This window comes from Lissotriton vulgaris, chromosome 3_1 (genome assembly GCF_964263255.1).
Source record: "Lissotriton vulgaris chromosome 3_1, aLisVul1.2, whole genome shotgun sequence".
NCBI classification, from domain to species: domain Eukaryota; kingdom Metazoa; phylum Chordata; class Amphibia; order Caudata; family Salamandridae; genus Lissotriton; species Lissotriton vulgaris.
Window position 1 is genome coordinate 1,241,885,094 of NC_141689.1, and position 24,282 is coordinate 1,241,909,375.

A 24,282-nucleotide genomic window follows, 5' to 3' on the forward strand; every position below is an offset into this window, starting at 1 on the left:
CGTCGACGGTACCGCCAGCAGCGGAGAAGAAAAAGAAACCATCGTTGACAAGGTCGTTGACGGAAGATCTACCAACGACAAGCAGGTCATCGACGAAGAGAGGGGCGTCGTCGACACTGTCGTTGGCGAGACCGTTGACACTCCTGCTGTCGTCATCGATGTCGTTGCTGAAGTCGTCGTCGACGACACCGTCATTGCAGCTACCGTCATTGACACCCTCCTCGACATCTTCGTCGACGTTGATGACATCGTCGTCGACGAGCCTGTCGACACCGGCGTCGACAGATGGAGGCTCAATGGTGCCGTCGACGAGCCCGTCGATGGCAGTACTTTTTAAACTTGTACCTTTGCCAACTTCGTCAACGGAGTCTTTCGCAGCGTCGTCGACGATTGACCATCTTTGTCAGACTTCTCAGATGTAAGAGAAGAAGGCTTCTTGAAAGGTAAAGCAGACTCCACCACTGCTGCTGTTGAAGGCACTCCTTTCCTCTCCTTTGCACCATGGTGAGGAGATATGTTAGGACTCAGGCTCTCAGACTCACAGGGTGGTCTTTTTTGAGGTCTTAGTGTGACACTCTGTAGATGGTGATGAGGAAGTTCTACCCCTCTCCACTGACCTTCTGGACGAAGTGGCAGATGATGAATCCTCTCTGTCACTTGACAGTGTCTCCTTTCTTGACTTCAGCTTTAGGAGCCAGGTGAAGAGGCGACCCTCACGGTCCCGGAGAGTCTTTGTTGAAAAGGTGCGGCAGATTTTGCAGTCCGCTGCCTTGTGGTCAGGATACAGGCAGTAGATGCAGTCTTTATGCCTGTCCTCCACATACAACCTTTTCTTGCCACAGGTGGAACAAGCCTTAAAAATTGTTTTTTTTTCTCTTTTTCAGGCATTCCAGAAGAAATACCCAACAATCCTGAAGAAATAACAGCTGAAAAAACAGTAGAATAGAGTTGAAATGAGCAGAGCTCAAAGGAGACTCCCTTGCACAACATGCAGTAGAAAATCTGAGGCTCTGAGGTTCTCTCAGGAGGGTTCTATGGGGTGGGGCTAATCTGATTGGTTGTTGCATTATTTTGGTCTCTTTTACAAAAAGAGGTGGATATGCTACAAAAGGAGATGAGGCCTAGGCCTTTTGCTTTATCTTTTGTATCTACAGCTAAGTTATTTTAGTTACAGAGACTCCCATTTCGACAATGGGGAATGATACAAGCTATGGGAATCTATGAAAGTTCCAATACTGGAGTAACGTAGGAAACCACGAAAATTCTCCATCTGCCAAAATGTGGTGTTGAATGGTCGACACAGGGAGCAAACAATAAAATAAATGCAGAGAGGTTGTGGCTTTACAGCTAGAGTGGTCGACCTCGAAGCTGGGGAACCGTGTTCGAGTCTCGCAGGGACGCTCAACATCCTGTTATTCTGGGAAAATAACGTAATCTCCTGGCGCCTAACAAAAATGAACTGGTGCTCATGTAAAGCGCTATGGTACCTGATATCTTCGGGTCGAGTTTGTGCTATATAAAACGCACACAAAAAACTGCAGTGGTAAAGTTATTTTTAAAAACATGAGGAGCTGCACCTCAGTCTAAGAGATATTGCTCACCCACTACAACAGAGGATCAATAGCCCAGCGCCAGGATACTATTGGTTTAGTAACAGAGCGTGCTACAAAAGCCTCTATAAAAATAATAATATCAACGACCTTTAATTTTCAATACATCACCTGACATTGACTGAGATGTCGAACGACTTCCGGGACTTCTGCTGGCAGGTGTCAGGGATTGTTTTCACGGAAACATGGAATGGGGATTCCCGTGTCGGGTGAGGGATGTTGTATCTCAGGGTCATCTGAAAGAGGATGCACATGATTACTCCAATCTCGGGCTCTCTCCCATTTGTTCACTACTGTTTGTGCACAAATTTAATCCTTTTTTGGAATACACAAGAAATTAATTGATTGCTCTTGTGAAGTAATACTTTTGAGAAGGAGAAGCTGTGTCAGCTTCTCACAAGTACTCACATAAGTAAATATGCACACATTTGAAAGCATAGCAAGTGCCCACATCAGAAGGCATAAGTGTTACGCATCAGTCCACCTATTGACCTTATTTCTTCACGGGAAACCCTCTCTCCTACACCACCAACAATTCTGAGGATGCTTCCTCCTTTTTTTCCACCATAAATATGGATATTTTCTCCCAGCATTGACATTTCAAAGTAGAAAGTTAGCTTTAAAGATTTTATAAATATCCACAAATTGGGAGTTTGTGGCTGGTCACTTCTTTGTGCAGTTCCTTAACTCCAAACGCATGTAACACTGTGAACCAATATATTCACACTTGAAGCATCATACTGATGTAATTTTATATGGTAACATTAATTTCGGGGTGGAAAGTGCTATTTCATGAAGCACAACATTGAGGCTGACTAATAAATGGTGCTATTTGCAAGTGCAGGTGCCAACTGTGTGCACTCAATCCCTCTCGGTCTTTCTACTCTTGATCTTCTTTCAGTCCTCTTTTTCTGATATCGCTTATGTTTGCTTTTATTTTTCTACCATTTTCATTTCACTTTCTTCTTTTTTTCTTCCCCTATTTGTTTTTATCACTAGCTTCTTAAACCTCTTCCAAATCCTTCCTGTGTGGGGAGTTTGAAGATTCTACGCTAACATATGAACTAAAATTCTTACTGGGAGTAAATGAAACCGACCATGTGTCCCCATGATAATGAGGCACCATGTTATTCTCTGCTAGGGCTCATATTTATTGGCACCCCTTGGGATTAAATAAACTATCCTTTGTGCCACTCCTGGGACCATTCTGACCACTGACGACACCCCTGGATCAAGTCCATCCATGATTTTAGCCTTATCTACACATATCGAATAGTACGTATCATTTGTCTCGATACTTTGCCAGGGCTAAGCCTACGATGAGCACAATTGTGAGAGCAGATGTGAGGACCCTAGCGAGCCAAGCCTATCCATGACTGCTTCCCAGATCTTATGAAAATTTATTTTAGGTCATATACATGACTACTGCTGGCCAAGGGGAAAACATCCATAGGATTTTTCTTGTCCAAAAGCCTGTCTCACTCAGGCCATGTAGCTATTTCTATCCTCTGGTGTTAAGTCACTGTTAAGAGGTGGCTCTTTTCTCCCTGCCAATTCTGACTTACTCACCTGTGTGTAGACACAGCCATTTCCATGGACGTCTGTTGAGTAGTTCCCTGGTACGTCAGGAAGGAGGATGCGCTGGAGCAGTAGGCGGTTACCATTATTTACATGAAACTGGGTCTGGAACTCTCCACTGGAGCGCACTGTCACTAGGCGTTCTCCGCTCTTTGTGTAGGTAGCAGCCCCGTATGTAGACAGCGCTTGGAGAGCAACCACGGTATCCTAGTAGAAGGAGGTAAAATTGACAAACATGGGTATGCGGCTAAGCGTACAGTGGAACGTCTGGGCAGTTCAGTGACACTCTATTTCTTTTTCTTGCAAAGATCCCTCATGAGATTTCAGTGAGACAAAGAAGTTTTGGTCTTGCCTGCTTCTCAAGGAAGATTCATTAAAACCCACAAGGGAAGCAGTGACTGATACGGGCACCTTGTACCCTTTCGTAGCATGATGCCGGTAGCAATTATTTATTGAACAAAACTGATAAGGAATTACTGTGTCTTATGAAAGGATTGTGTTTCTGTCATCCACAAGCAAAATGAAGTGGTATCTCACTGGTTGTTTGAGGGACTGTGGGCAGGGTGTGGATGTAAGACTCATAGGGCCAGATTTTCAAAAAAGGAACGCAATACAGCGCAGCCTCCGAAGAGGCTGGGCTGCGATGTAACAGGGACGGTGCAGGAGAGCGCCATATCTTCAGAGATATGGCACTCTACTCTTCTTTCCATAGCGCTAGGGTGTGTGCCTGAGTCTAGCATAGGTCCCTTCGTGTTCAAAATACTCTGCCTAGACAAGTTCAAACACTTTTCCCACTTAGTATGTGTGCTGAATAGTGCAGCACGCATGAAAAGTAGGAAAAGGAGGGAGAAAATAAAACATTTCTCCTCTTAACGCCTCCTTTCAGATGGTGTTAACTTTTGGCGCTAAACCCTGTCTACAATTGTTCGTAGATAGGGTTTTGCGTCAAAAGGCATGGGAATGCGCATGTACCACCCATGTTACTCCCCCTTGGCACTAAGTAATGCAAAGCACGTTTTTTGCGCTGCTTTGCGTTACTTGTAGGGTACTTTCCAATGCAAAACAAGTTTTGCGCTGGAAATTAAATTGATAAAAAAACATTTTGTGCTGGTTAGCATCACTTTTTTAAAATTATTTTATTAACCCAGCGCAAAACTTTGAAAATCTACCCCTTAGTGTACACCAGTGACTTATTTGCAGACACTACACAAATAGTTACATTCAATGTGGTAAAAGAAAAGAAAAACAGGTCAAGGATCCCAACCATTTCCTATGGTAGCACCTGGAGCATCCACTTAGTAAACAGCATTCCCTCGAATCTTGTTTCCCTCTGAACATCGGAGTTTTTGGAAGGTGTTTCTTTGTCCTTCAGGGTCCCCAACAGATGACCATTGAGAAGCTCCAGTGAACTATAAAATGTGTTTTTGCATGCTTCATGCTATATGCATGGGTTTGGTCTTCTCACGCAAGCAAAGGCCTGCAGCCTTGAGCATTCATCATAGCTCCTAAATGATCAACATAGGTAGCGTTGAGCTAAAGTAATGCAGTGAAAATCAAGTGTTTTTGATTGTGGTTCATAATTCACTTCGCAGTGTACTGCATTTTCATGAGCGATCCACCAGAGGAAAACATGGAGCGAAAGCACCATTCACAGGTGAATCACCAAGTCAGCTTTGCACCAATTAAAACAAGGGTAAATCATATGCTAAGGCTGACAGATTTCGTCATACAGACTGAAAAATCATTCATCTCTACTCCTGGGCCAGAATTTATTAGAATTCTCCCCTATGCTACAGACGGGGTAGCCCTGGATTTACATTAGTGAGGTCAGGTTGTATGCCGTGGTCAGAAATATCGATCTACAAAAACATTGAAGCACCAATGCAGCCTGCCACTATATCGTCTTTGTAAATATCTATAGGCAGCGTAAATTTACTATTCTTAACTCCACATCTGCTTTCCTTGACAATATAGTGGCAATTGATATTGCGGATTCCATAGTTTTGTATGTTGACTATGTTAAAGTGATCCCCTAATCTGAGGCTAGCTACAAGGATAAGCTTTCTGCCCTGGGTACCAGGGGGCATATTATCAAGGACCGGTGTTAGAATTATCGCCGTTTTATCGGCAGGAAACTGCAGATAAAACGGCGATAATGGGCTTGATAATACACCCTTGTTAATTCCCATAGAAGCCCATGTTAACATCAGAACATGGGCTTCTATGGGAATTAACAAGGGCGTATTATCAAGCCCATTATCGCCATTTTATCTGCAGTTTCCTGACGATAAAACGGCGATAATTTTAACACCGGTCCTTGATAATATGCCCCAAGGTGTCTTAGGCTGACCACGAATTATGTAGCAGTATATACTCACAGACAGTATCGCCTAGAGGGAGTTTAGAGGACTAAGGGGCATATTAGCAAGAACCTCGTTAAAATTGTCGCCGTTTTAGCGGCAGGAAACTGCCCCTAAAATGGCGATAATGGGCTAGGTAATATGCGTTACAGAATTCCAATAGAAACCCAGGCTAGATGTCCTGCACATCTAACCTGGGTTTCTATTGGAATTCTGTAACGCATATTACCTAGCCCATTATCGCCATTTTAGCAGAAGTTTCCTGCTGCTAAAACGGCGATAATTTTAACAAGGTTCTTGCTAATATGCCCCATTATTTTTAGATTAGTTAAGTAGCATTCTGGGAACTTCGAGGAAACATCTCTCAGAAAACGCGTTTGATATCTACATGGGATGGTGTCTTCAGCGAAACAGGATTGAGCTAATAAGATTTTCATTTGTGTCATGAGATAGCATTGACTTTAAATTTTCTGAATGACATGCTTTGATTTAATGTATTTGCTTTTCTTATATTTCCAGTACTATGTGACTTGTGGTATTCAAGCTGATGCAGAATCTGAGGAACATGGTACAAGGGTTTTGCACACCATTACAAGATTTAGATAATCAATCGATTTAAAATGGGACTTTCCAGGTGTGGTGGTAGTCAAATGGATTAGAGGGAGGTTTAACGTTTTGGGTAAGGAGGAGGGTTTGCTTTTACATTTTTCCTGAAAGGCAGCAGAGTACTTTCCTGGGCTTATAGTAAGATCAGCGATCTAGGAGCAGCGTTCAGTCACAGGATATCTCTGGAGGATGTTAGCAGTATCCAGATAGTTGCCTTAAAAACATAGTATTTGCAGCGCAGGGTCATTATGTATGCTAGCTGTGACTATTAATTGTTCTTCAACAGTGCACAAGTAATTGGACCTTGCTGGGTGGATGATGGAAGGCCGAAGTGTAGGACCAATATGGTCCAAACAGTATAACCCATCCACTGATCTGGTTAACTTGTACAAGTTGCAGAGCCAAGAGGTCAGTCTCTCGTGGCTCCAGCCACAGCTGTTGAACTGGAAGTTAATAAAAGACTGGGTATGAGCTCTAAAGTGATATACCATAAGGTAAAAACTGCTCCAATGTCCTTAAAGGCTGCAGGGCGCTGAAGCATGGCACAGACCTTTTTATGGAAGGATAGTTGTGGGTAGAAGATTATTTCTGGGATTTAGCCCGTGGGCTGTTTTCTAAGGAATGTATACATTTGGTGCATTAGAATAACGACGTTTGGTCACCAGTTCTGTGTCTTTGGCGACTTTCAGCAGGAACCTTTCCTTAGCTTTGATATGTTGTAGGTTTTGATGGACTCTCACAATAAATACAAAAACATTAAACAATAGAAAATTACTTCAGTTTTTAAAAGCTCATGGGTCTCTTTCTCAGCTATTGGAAAGCACAGCCACTATTTCATTTTGCATTGATTTTATTGGTCATATAAACCAAACTGCTGTCCACACATACAGACATTTTTTCTTGGACCCAACAGGGAAGCTGTTTTGTAAAGTAAGGGCCAATTGATGGATATCCAGATTTTGCTTTTGCTTGGGCTTTCAGCTTGTTGCTACATATCATCTGTACCTATTTTCTAGAGGATCAGTTGCCATTTATTTCCTTATTTAAATGTTTTGCAGCAGTGCCATTTTATTGCCTTGCTACCATGTGCCGTAAAGAGAAAGAATGAGACAACAGTATGTGTGCATGCCATGCAGGCTGGTGGTGAACTTTGTGGTAGGGGCCCATTAACACACTCTGGGTTTTGCCATGTGTATTGGGCAAGGACCAGCATGCACAACTCCTTCTAGGCTCACACCAATTACTAGAGTCTTTAGGAGGATGGAGTTGTTGCTGGTGTCAAAAGCAGCTTACAGGCTAAGAAGAATGAGAGTGATGCCGTTGCCCATATCTGGCATCAGTGGTGTTTCATCTTGTAGCAACATTGTTTAAGTGATGATGAGTGTATTCAAGCTAAATTGGAAGTAATCAAGATGATTGTTGAGCAATGCCTAGTTAACGGTTGACCTGAGAAGAAACAATAAATCCTGAGCAGCTATCTTGTAACATGTTTCTGAAGGAACATTGACAAGTTCAAGAATGGTCTCCATTCAAGTGGGATCTTTTAGAGAACACAGTTAAGGAAGAAAGAGCTATTGATCTTGGTGACATCTAATGGTAGTTGGGACACGTTTTACATGCAAGTTTGCCCACCTGTGTGGATGAGAAGCCCCCATTGGGATTTTGCTGTTTGGTGACCCATTTCACAATCTTGGATGCCTTGGTGAGATCCTCCTGAGAAACTGACTGCTTGGAGAGGACAGCCAGCAAGACGTAGGATGTCATCTCGACTTCAGCTGAGGGTGCTCTGTGGTAGTAGAATGGCATGTCCGTCTCCTCCTGAGGTACCTTGCTGCGCTCCCAATGGACAGAGCCATCTTCTGCATAATAGAGAGTGAAGAGATGTCATTCCCATTGACTTTCCACAGAAAAGAGAATAAAAAGAGAACAACAACAAATAAGCATATTGTGGAAACGTATTCTTTGAGCGTTTATTGGTACGGACAGTCTGGATATTGAATTCTCATTGTAATTCTCTGCAGAAGTACAACACTCTGCATCACTGGCCTAAATGTATAAAAGATTTGCATAAATATCTCCCAACGGTTAGTAAAAGGTTTGGTGAGCTGCTTGGGGGCCTGGTGGAGGTGTTGTTTGAGCTTAGCTCCCAGCTGTGTTGTGCAGAGGAAAACTTCCCCAGTGTTACGTTAGAATTAGGGCGGACTATGTTGTACAAATATATGTCAGGGACTCGTGGCCATATGTTGGTACCTCTACGGGACCTCTGTGAGCAATGACATTAGAACATGTCTTTGCAATTTGCTGGGATACATCTGGGATACAGTAAATTTAATTGCATGTTAGGACTCCACTGTGGACCAAAGCTCCTGGCCTAATTGGTAAAGAGCATCTTCTTGAAAAGGAACTTCCCGGATGACAGTACGTCTGAGCTATAAGGGTTTGGATTATTTTAACCTGCTATATAGTGATACACGCTTACTGAAATTCTTAGGGCATTTTTAGACTGTTATAAATCATTGGCAGCTGAATGAAGTGAAGAGCACAAGAAATAGTGGTGAGGCCCATTTCAAGGTACTGGCAATCCAAATCTTCCCTGATTACACCTGACCGGTCCAACATCAAAGTCTTTTCATGCTGTGAAACAAACACTTAGAGAAAATAATATGAAACACATGCTCCTTTTCTCAGCAAAATTGACAATAATGAAGGGTGGGACTGGTAGATGGTAGGGAGGAACCTTGCAGATCACGAAGAAGTCTACATTTGACCATAGTAATCAGGAAAATTGCAGCTGGGGAAACAGACTAAGAGGCCTTCTAGCATGTGGCTAGTGATGCCAGCTGGCACTTACCGTGTAGAATAACTGCGAACGAGAATAGAACACTAATTGCGGTTTAATCAACTGGTACTTCAGAGATCAATGTCTGTAATGGTGAGGTGGTGAGATTTATTTGAAGGGTGGCACCAAACTTGGCTGAAATTGAGTTCTAGATGGGAAATTTTGCACAGTTTATCCCCTTGTGCTTCATGCAACTATACTGAGAATGTCAATAACTGTCGCTGGTTTAGGAGTCCTACCTGGAGGATTCCCTTGGGTTAGGAATCTTGCCCAGAGTTGCTTAGTCATTGTTTTCAGGAATTGCTTTAGATGTTTTATATTCTAGTTTCTGTTGTTGAATGTTTCCAGTTGTGGTGGGGGTGGGATTTGGATGGGTGGATTGAAGGTTGCACAGGCTTTGATGGTAGGATCTTCAACACCAAATGTTTTTATTTTAATATTGATTTTTTGTGTTATTGCACTTCAATGCATTACAACACATTACAGTTCACAACAATGCGCCACAGTCAATCATGGAACTTCCTGAACATTCGGATTCAAGTATGAAAATCTCTTTGATATACGGATACTAGAATAGCAACCTGAACAAAACATAATATGTCTCAACATTAAACTGATTACACATGTCGTGTACCCTGGTTGACCCTGAAGCTATGGACACGTGTACCTGATGCATGGTGCCAGGGCATAGGGAAGTGTAACCTCATATAATGGCTGTAGTGAGGAGGTATCTCTGATTAAGTTTAAGTATCTCCTACTTCAAAGTGTTCCACAATCCATATCACCATTCCTCTTGAAAAAGAACAGTATGCAGTCAAATACGAGGTGCTCCTCCATTTTCTAAGGACCTAAGCAATTTATTGGCTCTCAAATGGGTCTCACCGCTCTCAAATGGGTCTCACAAACAAAAAATGACCTTAATAAATTTCTGTTTTTTATATTTTGGTAAAGTTATTTAATCCCCAGACATTCCAGGTCATCATATTAACTCATTGTATCTCATCATCCACAACAAAGCAATCTTCCAAATCTCACACCATCCATCTGTATCCAATCTTCATCCCATCCTTCATCACAAAGCACCCATCACCACTTCAAATCAGAATCACCCCCAAAATCCACCTCAAACAAGAAAAGTAGAGTCAAAATATCTTAAACCTAACATTTTGATGTAGTCCATGTCCACTAAGCACAATGCAAGTTCTTAGGGCAATTCAAACATAATATGTATCATAACAATAATCAGTTTCCAACATAAGGAGGAACAAGACAGAGTATGTCTAGTGCAAAATACAAAATTTATTTTTATTGAAGACTAGATAATAAATATAGGTACAAATCACATGTAAAACAATCCACAGGCAAACCCAACCATGTCATCATTCACTCTAGTTGCACACTAATCTTTCTCGACAGACATCATAAATGGACTAATACAGTGTGAGACAAATGTCATTACGTTTCTTGTTTATAAAATCAGGTCGTCTCTTTGATTATTTATGATTTGGTCATCAATAGCAAGGAGCCTGATGCTCTTAAGCCATAGATTCAGACTGATGAATAGGTTTAAAGATCATGTCTTTATCAATGAGTGGCTGCAACCAAGATGATATCTTATGAGCGTTTCGGCACCACAGTGCCTTGGAAAAGCCACAACAGTTGAACCCAAATATTCTCAAAAAAGTGTATGTCGGCCCGGTTGATGAAGGACTGAATAGTTCACTACACTCGTTGGGAGATAAAGGAGATCTTCTAAAAATTAATTAAGGTCCACTACACTGATGATCAATGTGCAGTGCCAAATATTTAAAGGCAGTCCCAGTATTAGAGCTGTATATGAGGTTCCTGATGTGCAGATCTTGGGTATTTCAGTGATATCAACGATCAGTGTCCGAGCACCATCTGATAAGAGCGCTTCGGACCCCAAAGGCGTGTTGATACGTTAATGACCAAAGAGCAGCCGGACGCCGAAAACGTCCATGTCCACTAAGCGCAACTACCAATTATAGCGGGTTGGTATGGGACAGAAAGCCGCATAAATCTCTGCTGATGAAGGCGAAGACACAGTTGAAGCTCACATAGGCGCTATACATACAGGGGGGCCATACAGATCCTTGACAAGCAAATTGTACAACAATTTTCCCTGTCTGAGTGAGGACTGTTTGGAGCCCGATGGGTATGCACGGTGCTCTGAACTCTACGCACCCGGGAGAGTCAAGGTTACATGGATGCCACTGCTTTTTTGTTTACTCAAAATGCTTTGAAAATGTCAAAAAGGATAAAACTACAACATTTCCTGACATTCCTTTTCGAGAAAGCTCGGAATCTAAAAGGTTAGAAAATAATCCTACCATCCAGTGTTTATACATTTCTCCCGATAAAAAATGGTACCCAACGTGTGTGTGTGGGTTTTTCACCAAGGCCAGAAAAGACCTGAACATATAATATGGAAATATCAAGATTTTTCCTTCAAATTTCAATCATTCCGGAGATGTTGGTATCTACAGTAATTGGTCTAGGGATCACCAGCATTCAGGAAAACGTAACAATTTCATGCATTTCTGAAATTTAGATACCATGGTAAGGCCACATTAGTGTGACGTTTGGGGATCCCCCTACATTTTCTTACCCTGAAGAACCTATGTGCGAGAAGCTGGCCTGGTATATGGTGTACACTTATGTAAGTGGCCACCTTGCACCAGTCCAGCTAACCCTTATGGTGATTTAAGAGGTCTTAGACAACCTTAGAAAGCTATACAACTAGTAACTGTGGAGAGCAGCCTTCTGGCTCAGTCCAGAAGGAATGTAAAGAAGCTTGTTTTACCAGAATGCAATCTTATGGTATAGTTTAAGTGAAAAAGAACCACACAAGCTATTTATAAAATAATTATTTATTACATAATACTCTCTGACACACACAAATGTCTCCTACCCGGAGGTATACACAATGCACACAATACTTTACAAAGAAACACAGTAAATAGCACGTAATACACAGTGGACCCCAGGGGGGGACTAAACCATATACTAAGAAAGTGGTATAAGAACCACGACTCAAGTCAAGACAATGTCGAGAAGACATAGAAGTGCTGGGACCCAAGGAACCACCCAAGGTCAGTGACTCAATCAATTAATCATTTTTTTTAAAGCGCACTACTCACCTGTGAGGGTCTCAAGGAGCTGGGGGGTGCGCAGTTCGGGTCAGTCGAAGAGCCAGGTCTTGAGGTCCTTCCTGAAAAATACTAGTAACCCCATGTAGAGTGTGTGCAGTGTGAGAACACGACCGCATGCTCCGTACAAGTCTAAGTGTACATCGCAATTGGATTTTTAAAGATTAAGGACCCTTCCCAGTGAACACTGAAAAATCCAGGAAAAGACAAAAGGTTGGAGAGCCACCCCACCCGTGGATACCCTAGTACCCACTTTACCTACACCAGGGAAGCCAGGTGCATAGGTGTGAAATGGTGTCAGAAACCGCCGTCAAACCCAATGGAGGACTTTAGGAAAGTGTCGCTGTTGAAGGAGGGTAAGGTGTCTGTTGGAATCCGAAGGCGAATTCTTGTTGAGCGGTACCTGCAATCAGAGGGGACAGAGTCTATGTCCAGTGACCAGAAGATCTGGAAGACGAATGCCCACCGATGTCGGGAGCTGCAGGAGAGTATTCGAGGACCTTGACTCTGCATCTGTGAAGACCAGGCGATGCTGAGGAATACCAGGAGCCGTTCACAAACTGTTCCATGAAAGATGTTGATTGTTGAGGGGTTGATGTCTGGCGGGAGTACCAACAAGCCTTGCCAAATGCAACCAACGTAGGAGCTGAAGAAAGAGCAACATTGGGACCAGCAAGGTCCAGGGGACTCACCACAGGCAGGGGGAGTCAGGGCTGGCCCCGGGCAATCAGGGGAGCCCAAGAAAAGCAAAGGTGACCCTCAAACGGACCCACAGGCCGGAGGCACTGGAGTCACGAGAGGACCTCAAGCAGCTCACCAAATGAGGCAGGCCACGATGCACACAATGTAGTGTGGCTGAAGATTCTGGTCACAGGAGATGCTCGAGGTTGGGGCTACTTGAAGCCCGTAGATCTTCTTGGATGGAAGTCAACAAGCCTGTGCAACTACAAGTTGACCCGGTGCACAGGGGTTCGGTTATTACAACCCCCCACTAGGGATACTGGCCTCAAACTTGGTGAGAGGGCAGGGCAAGCCTTGGGAGCTGTGGAAAACCACCAGCTGTGTTGCAAAACCTTTCAGAGCCCGAAAGAACTCAGGAGAAGAAGACTGGTTGATTTAGTTGAGATACCTGCGAATGCAGGGGAGTGATTCCTTCACTCCAAGGGAGATTCCTTCAGGTGTCTTTGATGCCCACAGGCCTTGGAAGGTTCCGGTATGCAGTCTAAATATCGAGTTTTTTTTATCGAATGTTTGTAATATCGAGTTAGAAATATCGAGTCTGCAATAATATCGAGGTAAGTAATATCGAGGTAAGTAATATCGATTGTTTTAGTTATAAAAAAATATTGAAGTTAGTAATATCGAGTTGTTAATATCGATAGTGTAAAATATCGATTTTGTTATTATTAATTTAATATTGAAAAAAATATAGAATGTTAGAATATCGAATTAAAAAATATAGAATGTCAGAATATCGAATGTAAAAATATAGAATGATAGAATATCGAATGTAAAAATATAGAGTGTTAAAATATCGAATGTTAAAATATAGAAAGTCAAAATATCCAAATTACAATTATAGAGTGTTAGAATAATAATAAAAAAAATTTAGATTGTAAACTATTAAATATAATTTTTGTATACATTTTAATATTATTATATGATTTTAATAAATCATTTTTTTTCAAAAGTATGTTAAAGTTTAGGAGCGGGATGTGGGTTTTTAGGGGAATAGGGTGGGGAGTGTTTTAAAAAAGTGATATCATTTTTTTTAAAATATTTAATGTAAAATTGTAAAATATATTTAAAAAAAATGTATAATAGAATTTAGGAGCAGGATGTGGTTTTTTAGGGGAATAGGGTGGGTGGTGTTTTAAAAAAGTGAAATACATTTTTAAAATAATTATAAATTATAACATTTATAAAATTATTAACAAATATGTATAATAAAATGTAAGAGTGTGATATGATTTTTTAGGGGAATAGGGTGGGGAGTGTTTTTAAAAGTTTATAATGAAATGTAAATTATTTTTTTTAAAATGTAAATTTTTTTTTTTAAATGTAATTTTTTTTAGTGGGATGTGTGTTTTAAGGGGAATAGGGTGGGGAGTGTATTACATTTTTTTTATGAATTACAATTTAGAATATTAATATTAAAAACAAAATTTCATAATTTTAAAATTAGAAAAATATTTATGAGTGGGATGTGGCTTTTTAAGTCAATTTGGTGGAAATTGTGTCAAATAATATACATTTTTTTAAAAAAAAATATTTAAAAAAAATATTCTTTTTTTACAAATTTATAGAAAAATATTTAATATTTGGATGTGTGTTTTTAGGGGAATAGGGTGTGGATTGTTTTATAATAAAACAAATTTAAAAATTTAAAAATAATTTCATTAAAATAATTGAACAAATTAAATTTAGAAATGTTTTTTATCTACAGTTAGGAATGGTATGTGTCTTTTAATGGTAATATTGAGGTATTTATATTTACAATAAAAAAAAAATTTAAATTAAATTTAAAAATGTAAGGTTTTATTAAAAAAATTAACATTTTTAGTAAAATTTAAAACTTGAATATGTGTATTTATGGGTATAGGTTGTTGGATTAGAGAAAGTTTGGAAATTGTAAAAGTGTAAAAAATATTGTTAAATTTAAAACAAAACAAAAAATATAAATTTTTTAAAAATATGATGGTTTTGCCTACACTACATTTACTGAGTTAGTTCTTCTTGTTGTGGGATTTTGTAATAATATAGTTTTATTGTGAAGCATTTTTATTTATTTAATACTTGGTGGAGTGGGAATAGTAAATTATATGGGTTTTGTGTCCAGCACCTTATTAGAGTTTATACTTGGTGGAGTGGTAATAGTAAATTATATGGGTTTTGTGTCCAGCACCTTCCCTGAGTTTATACATGGTGGAGTGGTAATAGTAAATTATATGGGTTTTGTGTCCAGCACCTTCTCTGATTTTGTACTTGGTGAAATGATAATAGTAAATTATATGGGTTTTGTGTCCAGCACCTTCTCTGAGTTTATACTTGGTGGAGTGGTAATAGTAAATTATATGGGTTTTGTGTCCAGCACCTTCCCTGAGTTTATACTTGGTGGAGTGGTAATAGTAAATTATATGGGTTTTGTGTCCAGCACCTTCTCTGAATTTGTACTTGGTGGAGTGGTAATAGTAAATTATATGTGTTTTGTGTCCAGCACCTTCCCGGATGTTGTACTTGGTGGAGTGGTAATAGTAAATTATATGGGTTTTGTGTCCAGCACCTTCTCTGAGTTTATACTTGGTGGAGTGGTAATAGTAAATTATATGGGTTTTGTGTCCAGCACCTTCCCTGAGTTTATACTTGGTGGAGTGGTAATAGTAAATTATATGGGTTTTGTGTCGAACACCTTCCCTGAGTTTATACTTGGTAGAGTGGTAATAGTAAATTATATGGGTTTTGTGTCCAGCACCTTCTATGATTTTTTACTTGGTGGAGTAGTAATAGTAAATTATATGTGTTTTGTGTCCAGCACCTTCCCTGATGTTGTACTTGGTGGAGTGGTAATAGTAAATTATATGGGTTTTGTGTCCAGCACCTTCCCTGACTTTATACTTGGTGGAGTGGTAATAGTAAATTATATGGGTTTTGTGTCCAGCACCTTGTTTTATTTTGTACTTGGTGGAGTGGTAATAGTAAATTATGTGTGTTTTGTGTCCAGCATCTTCCCTGATGTTGTACTTGATGGAGTGGTAATAGTAAATTATATGGGTTTTGTGTCCAGCACCTTCCCTGAGTTTATACTTGGTGGAGTGGTAATAGTAAATAATATGTGTTTTGTGTCCAGCATCTTCCCTGAATTTGTACTAGGTGGAGTGTGAATAGTAAATTATATGGGTTTTGTGTCCAGCATCTAGTTTGACTTTGTAATTGGTGGAGTGGGAATGAAAAAATATTTTGGTTGTCTATTTAGTATTTAGGTGGAATATATAGTTGTTGTAGTGGAAATAGTAAGTAATAATATATTAAAGATTAGTATTTTGTGAAATAATATATAATGATATTAAATATGTTGAACATATGGTAAAATTATTATAACTATGTTAATGAATTATTGTAATTGTTAGTTATTCAAAAAATAAAAGTCACAGCATGTTTTAAATATTTTATTAATTTCAAAATATAGGTTGTAAAATAAGAATACAGAAAGCAATGGTATTGACATTTTTCAATGTTATCTGTACATTTTTATTTCCATTAAATACATGAAAAATATTTACATTTTTATTTCAGTTGTAAATTTATCTTAAAAAAATATTAGTACAAACATAATTTATACAATTATTTTGAAGTAAAGTAATATTTATTAAGTGTACATTTTGTTGTTTATTTCACAGTTTTAAATGTAAACAAAAAAAATTATTTGACAAGTTATATACAATAACATTTTTTACAATTTTTTAACATTGTGGTAGTATTTCTAAACAATTTTTATACTACACATATTTTTAAACATTAATACAAAAAGGAAGGTTTTGTTAACATTGTTGTAGAATTTACATGTGAATTTTTGGAAATAGATTATTATTATTAATATATAAACTAATAATAATAATAATTTTTACAGATACATTCATAATGTTTGTAGGTAAAATAATATTTTATGCAAACAGTAAATAATAGCAATTTTAATAACAGTATTGTATATTCATACAGTCATGTAAGTAATTTTAAATTAGATAAATGTTTGTTTATTTAATATAAAGTCATAGAAAATAACATATAGTACATTGCAATAATTTTTATAACAATGTTACATTTTTGTTTAAATTTAAAAAATACAATAGTTACATAATGTATATTGTAACATGTGTAAATCAATTTTTAAATGTTATTTAATGTGAATATCAATGGAACTATTTGTTTGTTTGGGACTATTTTGTAACCGCGCCATGCTATTTTGGGTCATTTCGATTAGGAAGAGGTCGCAGTTGGAGCCTCCTTCGCGTGTGGAAGGGTAAGTTTAATGTTGAGTACTTTATATGAGTTATATGTTTAGTTTGAGTGTTTGTGGAGTGTGTGTAAGTGTTATATTGTTTGGTAGTTGTAGTATGTGTGTGTTTTAGGCGGTAGTTACGGTTATAATTTTTGTTCCGGTTTATCCATTTGGTATTAGTATGTTGGTGAGGTAGGAATATCGTTAGAAATGTAATAGAATGTTTTTTATAGTGTTATATAATGTTTTATATTGTATGTTGGGGTGTATTGTGTGCGGGTGGGTATGTATTATTTCTATTTTACAGGTACTTTATGTGGATGTCATTATTGGGAAAAGATTGCATTTTTTTATCGTAAGAAGGGTCTCTATTATTTTTTTAATATGTTAGAGACACACTTTCTATTATTTTCGGGTTTTCCTGGAGCGTTTTTTGTACTTTTACACTATTTTCGGGTTTTTTATGGCTTATCGTTGGATCCGTTTTGGAGAAAAATCGTTATGGATTTGTTTTTTTACACTTTATTTATATTAAATTTCCATCAAGTGTTTTTTATATTTTTCAGAAATATTTTCGGGTTTTTTAAGGGTTCCTAGTGGATTGTGTTGGAGCAGATTTTTGTTCTAAATAGGGTTATTTTTGGATTATCTCGTTTGGATTGTTTGGGTGGATTTCTTCCAAGGAATGATTTTTTTGGTTGCCAAGGTTTCTCTTCAGCAACAAAGTGAGTAAGTATTTTTCATTTATTTTATTGGGTGGGATAGTTTTGTTATATTTCATGAAAATTTATGGTATATGTTAGAAATTGTAGGGAAATTATTTAGATATATTTAAATAAATATATTAAATATATTTAAATAATTTAGTTACAGTTTTTAACATGTGTTTAATATCTATATTTTATGTTTCCTATTTGAATAGTGTATGTATGTGAATTATGTTTAAATAATTGTTTTAGCTATGGTAGACAGGTATGGTAGGTCTCTGGTAGTTGGGTATAGTGTTACTTGGCTTTGTAAGGTGTTGTACATTTTTTTCGTTTCTTTAGTTAATTTTGGGCCTATTTGTGTTATAGATTGCTCCATTCGGAGTTCTTGGTAGCTTTGTTCTTTTTGTAATGCTTGAAGGAGTTTATGTAGAGTTTAGGGAACCTCTGCCTGTACTTGCTTGGAAAGCATTGTGCCATAATTCGACAGCTTTGTTGCTTTTAGCTTGTTTATTTAGTGTACTTAGATAGACGTTCCACCAGGGGACTTGGAATTTGAGTTGCCTTCTGTGCCCTGATCTGTATAGTCTCCCTACCCAGGTATCTTCGAAATAATCTAAGAGAGGGCTTAGTTTTGTTTCATTTTTTTTTATAATAGGGACTGTCTATTAATAGGTTGTAATGTGCTGCTAGATCTGTAACTGGAACATAGGCCAGTGCAATTAATTGTTTTACCCAGTAGGCAAAAGTACTGTCAGTACAGTATTCGGTGCTTAGGGCAGATGTTTGTATATGTTTCCATATACATCTGTTAAAGTGGTAGTAGCAACCTTGAATTGCTGTGTGAGGGTAGGTTTTTAATATTGAATTAATCATTGCTTTTTCAAAGTCAATGATAATTTTTTGGGGGAAGTAATTATTTGTTAGGTCTTTTATTTTATTTAGTATCTCAGTATAGGTTGTTTGTTGTTTGTTGGGTAGTAGGGCATATATGAAGGGGATATTGCAGTTTTGATAGTGTCCATGGATGGTGTATAATTGGTAGAATGGTTTTGGGCACACTGAGAATGTGCCATCCATCATTCATGTGTCGCATTGGTGTAATTTCACCATATTGTCAGCTGTAGCAAACATTATAATCCTTTTTTCAGTACATGCATTGTCATATATTATGAAAGGTTCGTTATTATGGGTTATTGCTAGTTCAGGGGGTATTTGGACTTCCTCAAATGTTTTGGGGGCAGGTGGTGTAGATGTGGTTAATCTGTTTTGCCTAGCTATAGTCCTTTTTAGAGAGTCTATAGAAGGGACTTGACTTGAAGCATGTTGGGGGAGAGTTCTTAGATGGTCTTTAAGAATAGTTGTAGTGGGGCGGTCTGTGTTAGTGCTTGCTTCTTTTAGTGAGTCAAGCATTTGTCTAATTTCTATTTCTGTAACGTTGGGAGGGTGGTTATGTTCTGTTGTGTTAGTTACAGTTGTTTCCTGAGTTATAGCACAACCATAACATTTATTACTGTAATATTTGCTACATTTCCAAAACCCTTTCAATTGATGTTGTTTTTCTTGGGTATATGTATAGCCCATATAACACAGAAGTATTTTCCCTTTTTGTGAAGTTACAATTTAGCTTCCTCTGTCATTGTTCTGGTTTCTTTCTATAGTAAATAAATGTTACATAGAGAAATTTAGGTTTGTTTTACCTTTATCATTACATTTATCACATATGTACAGTATATTTACCAGTTATTTTGTTGTTTGGAGGGCTGTGGTCTGTGTTTTGATGCTTTTCTTCTCTGTTTCTTTTGTTGATGTATTCTGTTGTTTAAAGAAAAATAAATTATTGTATATGTTTGGTTTACAAGTATTGGATTCATTTTCTCTTGGAAGTTGTCTTTCTAAGTTTCCTTTTATAACTAGTTTCTGTCAGTTCAGTTTGTATACTTACTTTGTTTTTAGAGTTGATAGTTTTGCAAATGTTGGCCTTTTTTTTCTTTAATTGTGGTACATCTGCAATAAATGGTAAAAATGAAAGAAAAACATTAGTTTATTGTTTATTTTAATATTAGTAGTTTTTAGTGCTAAGCCTAGTATTTAAAGTCAGGTACTTACTTTAGTTTTCTTTATCTTTTCTTTGATGGTAGAAATTTTCTGTTCTGTTGAAAATTTGGCAGAGTTTCTCCTTCTTCACCTTTTGTAGTAACTAGTGGTATCTAATTGTGTGTTTTCTCTCTTTATATAGTGTTTGAAATATGTGCTGGTTTATTTGATTGGTCCATTTAATTGATGGTAGTTTAGTGAATCGTTTTGTAGATGGTAGGTAATGGTTTTATATTGTGTTGCATTTATTTTTCATTAATTTTATTTAATATTGTTTTGTAATGTGAGCAGTATAATGTTTAATACGATTATATTATGTGAATGGATTGTTTTTTAAAAATGTTTAGTATGTTCTAAATGCTGCAGTTAATTTATTGTTTAATGTTAGTATGTAAAAAATGTTTTAAGTATGCAGAATAATGTTACGAATAAAGTGGTTTATTTTAGATATAATCGTATATTTCTTATGTATACTGCAGTCGATAATTCAAAATTTCGATATTGTAGTGGTCTATATTTTTGTATTCGATATTTTTGATTATGTCTCTATGTGTATTGAAAGTCGATAATTTTTATTTGCGATATTTTGTCTGGTTGATAATGTTGTTTTCGATGTTTATTTATTGCGATAATTTTGTGTCGATAAGTATAAGTAAGTGTAAGTATTGGGAGTCGATATTTTTGTACTCGATATAATTACGTCGATAATTTTAGTAGTCGATATTCGGTCCGCCGATATTGTTTCAGTGATCCGAAGGTTCCTGTATGGTGCACAGGCACAGACAATGCAGCAGACAGGAAGGGAGACGAAGTTGAGCCCAAACGATGAGCAGCGAAGTCCAGAGTGCCCAGACAGTCGAAGAAGAAGTGGTGTCTGATCTGAATGTTATCCCACAACGAATCTAGGGACCCATCCACAGGTAAGCCCTTAAGTACCCTTAGGAAAGGGTTGGAGCGATTCAGGAGACCCACCAAGGGGAGGGCCTGGATAATGGGAAGGTTACTCCTATGTTCTTTGTCCAGTTTCGTGCCAGAGCGGGAGCCAACAGCTCCCAGGACTGGTTTGAACTGGACTATGCATGGGACACCAAATGTGCCCCACATGCAGACTGAGTGGCGCTGGCAATCGCACCCACCCTGCCCCAATACACTAAATCCTGTCTGGGAGGTGGTCACACCTCCCTGTGACTGGATGCCTATTGTTCTGCCTTCTGCTGCTCGAGCTTGGCTCAGCAGCAGGAGCGCAGAATCGTGTCTTTGGTCGGCAGCAACCATTTTGTGTTGTCCGAGTCTGGAAGACTGGTACCGGGGACATGAAGAGCCAAGGAAGGGCTCTTCCAGTGCTTGCAATTATACCTCCCACACCGTTTACGGTGTTAGGGTATGATTCCAATACGTTTGATACCAAACATGATAGGATTCGTTGCAGCCAATCTCGAGATGGTCAACGCATAATTATACGGTGACCCTCAATTTGGTATATGGCTGCTTCACTGACAACCTAGGAGAATGGACTCCATAGGCTGTAGGGGTGTCCTGCTCATGCAGGGGCACCCTCTGACTTAGAACCAAACACCCTGCCTTCAGGATTGCAAAGGCCTGCTATAGGGGTGACCTATAGGTTTTATGTGCAGTGACCCTAGATATAGGAAACCTAAATCTTTAGTAAGTGGTGCTAACACCAGCTTACACAGGCTGCAATGTCAGGCCTGTAGTTCTAGCCTGAATGGTCTCCCATGGGTGGCAAAATGCATGCTTCAGCCCATGTGGGACCTCTAGGATACCTATGGCCTGGGTACCTTAGTACCATATACTTGGGACTTATAAGGGTACCCCAATATCCAATCTGGGATGTACTTAAGTACTGAACATAACAATTTAGGGAGAAAGCAGATAGACTGGGGTCCCGATTAGCAGGATCCCAGTCAGACTAGTCAATGACAGCTTAGCACTAGGCAAAAAGTGGGGGTAACCATAGAAGCAGATCCTACTTTCCTACACTGTGGTAGAAATAAAAATATTTCCTCACATTTCTGTGATGGAAAGTTCTGGGATCTGAAGGGAATGGCAAATGTTCCACAGCCCTCCTGGGTACGCCAGTCATCTGAGACAGGAAGGTACCCAAAAAACGAGTAAGAAAAGAACTTGAAAATCCTTTCAAATGGCATTTTTTGGGAACTCAGTAGCTGCTGTATCCGGGTTTGGGCAAGCTGGTATCCAGGGAAGCCTGCCAATCCCAGACCTTTTTGAGAACCAGGGTACTTTAGGGTGGGTTGGATGGTTTGTACTACTTTTTCATATCCTAATTTCCTTCCTGATGCTAAACTATACCTAAAGAAAAAAACTATTTCCTCTCAGTATCCATGGGGTATTGCTGCAATTCTTGGGCCCGGGGTCGACAAGCAGCCAGGGAAGCCTACCAACCTTGTGTATTTTTTAAACCTAAAGAACAAGGTAATCTAGAGTGGCTTGGCTTGCATGAATCCCACCAGTGTTTCCTACCCAGAATGCCTTGCACAAGCCAAGGAGTTAGAGAATCAACTTGGTTTCCTCACACTTATATGACAGAAAACTCCAGAACTTTCATCCAACAGCAAATGTCCAGCCATCCTGTGTTTTTGCAAATTTTCCAATAAAAAATGTAACCCCATGAGTGTAAGGATGTGGGGGGCATGGGGCATATTGTAGAAGAAAAGAACAGGCCCTAACTATAATTATGTGATATGATCACCATTTTGGCCCATTCCTGTCACCTGCAATAGGCCCCCCACAGTTTTCAGGAAAAGTGTGGAAACCCAGGATGGTAGGACATTTGCCATAGGCTCTATGTTCTAGAGTGTTAGAGTAGTAGCATAAATATGACAAAATGCATTGTTTTAGCCATACTTTGATATTTTCAAGGCATTCTGGCTGGGAAATAGTGGTGAAATGCAAGCCACCACACCACTCTGGAATCTCCTGGGTCTCGAGGTTTCAGAAACACCCCAGGTTTCATAGGGTTCCTTTAGTGCCAGGAAACGTATAGTAAATTGGTGTGTTTTATTGCATCGTTTTGATTTCCACAAAAGCAATGCAGCCTTGGAATCTCCTAGGACTCTACATTTCAGAAAAGCCCAGGTCTGGTAGGGTTACTCTAGAGCTGGTCGATCGCTGGCACAAATCAGGAAAGTCATACCTATAGAAACGGAGAGAAAATTGGGCCTTTAAGGCATCGTTTTGACCTTTGCCAGGCATTTTGTGTAAGGAAAAATGTTGCCATGTCATCCTGGATTACCCTAGATCTCTAGTTTTCAGAAATCTGACCCCAGGCCCGAATACCACAGGCACTCCTCCACTCATGTCCCCAGCATTGAAATTGAAAGGAACTAGGATTTAATAGGCATCCTATTGATGTTTGAAGTTCATTCTGCATAAGGAATCATGCTTGGGCCTATGCCACAAACACTGGCTGTGGATATCTCTAGATTTCAGAAATGCCCACAGTTGGATGCATCCTGGGACGCTCATCCGACAATGCCCTGAAAACATCACACTTGGGTGAAAATAATATAATAGCCTCTCATCTCTGTGACAGAAAGTTTTGGTATCAGAATGGAATGGTAAAGGCCTATCATACAGCATTCTCATACGTTTCCTGATAATAAAGTACCACACACATGGGTTAGGCAATTGACCAGGACAGGATCTTGGAATGGCCTCATAAGTAGCTTTGGAAAAAGCCTTCCTATAAGATATGGGTAGATGTCATTTTTGGGCCTGGTGCTGGCAGGCCTCCAGGCACACCTATCCCACCCAGACATTTCTGAAAACTAGTCTTCCCTATTTCAGCCTAGAATCTACTGCAAACGTCAAAGCATTGGTAAAAAGCCTCCCCAATTTTCTATTATGTATGTGACCGAAAACCACTATACTCCCAGCAGGCGGCAAAAGCCGGGGGAGAGGAGAAACGCTCTGATTAAATTATCCCTGGCACTCTAGTAGTTTGGATGTGTCTCAGGGATATTCCCCCTTCAGGGATTCCCGAGCAGGAATCCACTCAGGAGAAGTACCACTGGTGGTCTCCTTTTGGAATTGATGCTCAAGGGACTGAGCTGTGCCCCTAAGCACTACACAGAGTAAAAGGAGAAGGAACAAATGGCTCATTCTACTTTGACTTTCATATGTGATGCAGTCAGCATACCGTGCACACTGATTTTCTTTCAATTAAAAAAACTCAGACTGCAGAAGACACTTTTCCCTAGCAGCTCGAGGTGGGGGCCTCTGAAGGCAAACTTTATGGTATCCTAGCCATAGCTGCCTGGACAAAATGATCTCTCCGC

The 24,282-nt window shown here is 39.1% G+C and overlaps 1 protein-coding gene across 1 annotated transcript in view; it reads right to left on the reverse strand.

The window, feature by feature from the left end:
- Positions 1-24,282, reverse strand: part of LOC147727726 (alpha-2-macroglobulin-like) — a 1,118,600-nt gene that overhangs the window by 113,918 nt on the left and 980,400 nt on the right. The window contains exons 30-32 of the mRNA XM_086961723.1: positions 7,787-8,013; positions 3,180-3,395; positions 1,722-1,846 (exon numbers count right to left, since the gene is read on the reverse strand). Coding sequence (XP_086817849.1) covers positions 1,722-1,846; positions 3,180-3,395; positions 7,787-8,013 — 568 coding nt within the window. The remainder of the gene's footprint in view (positions 1-1,721; positions 1,847-3,179; positions 3,396-7,786; positions 8,014-24,282) is intronic.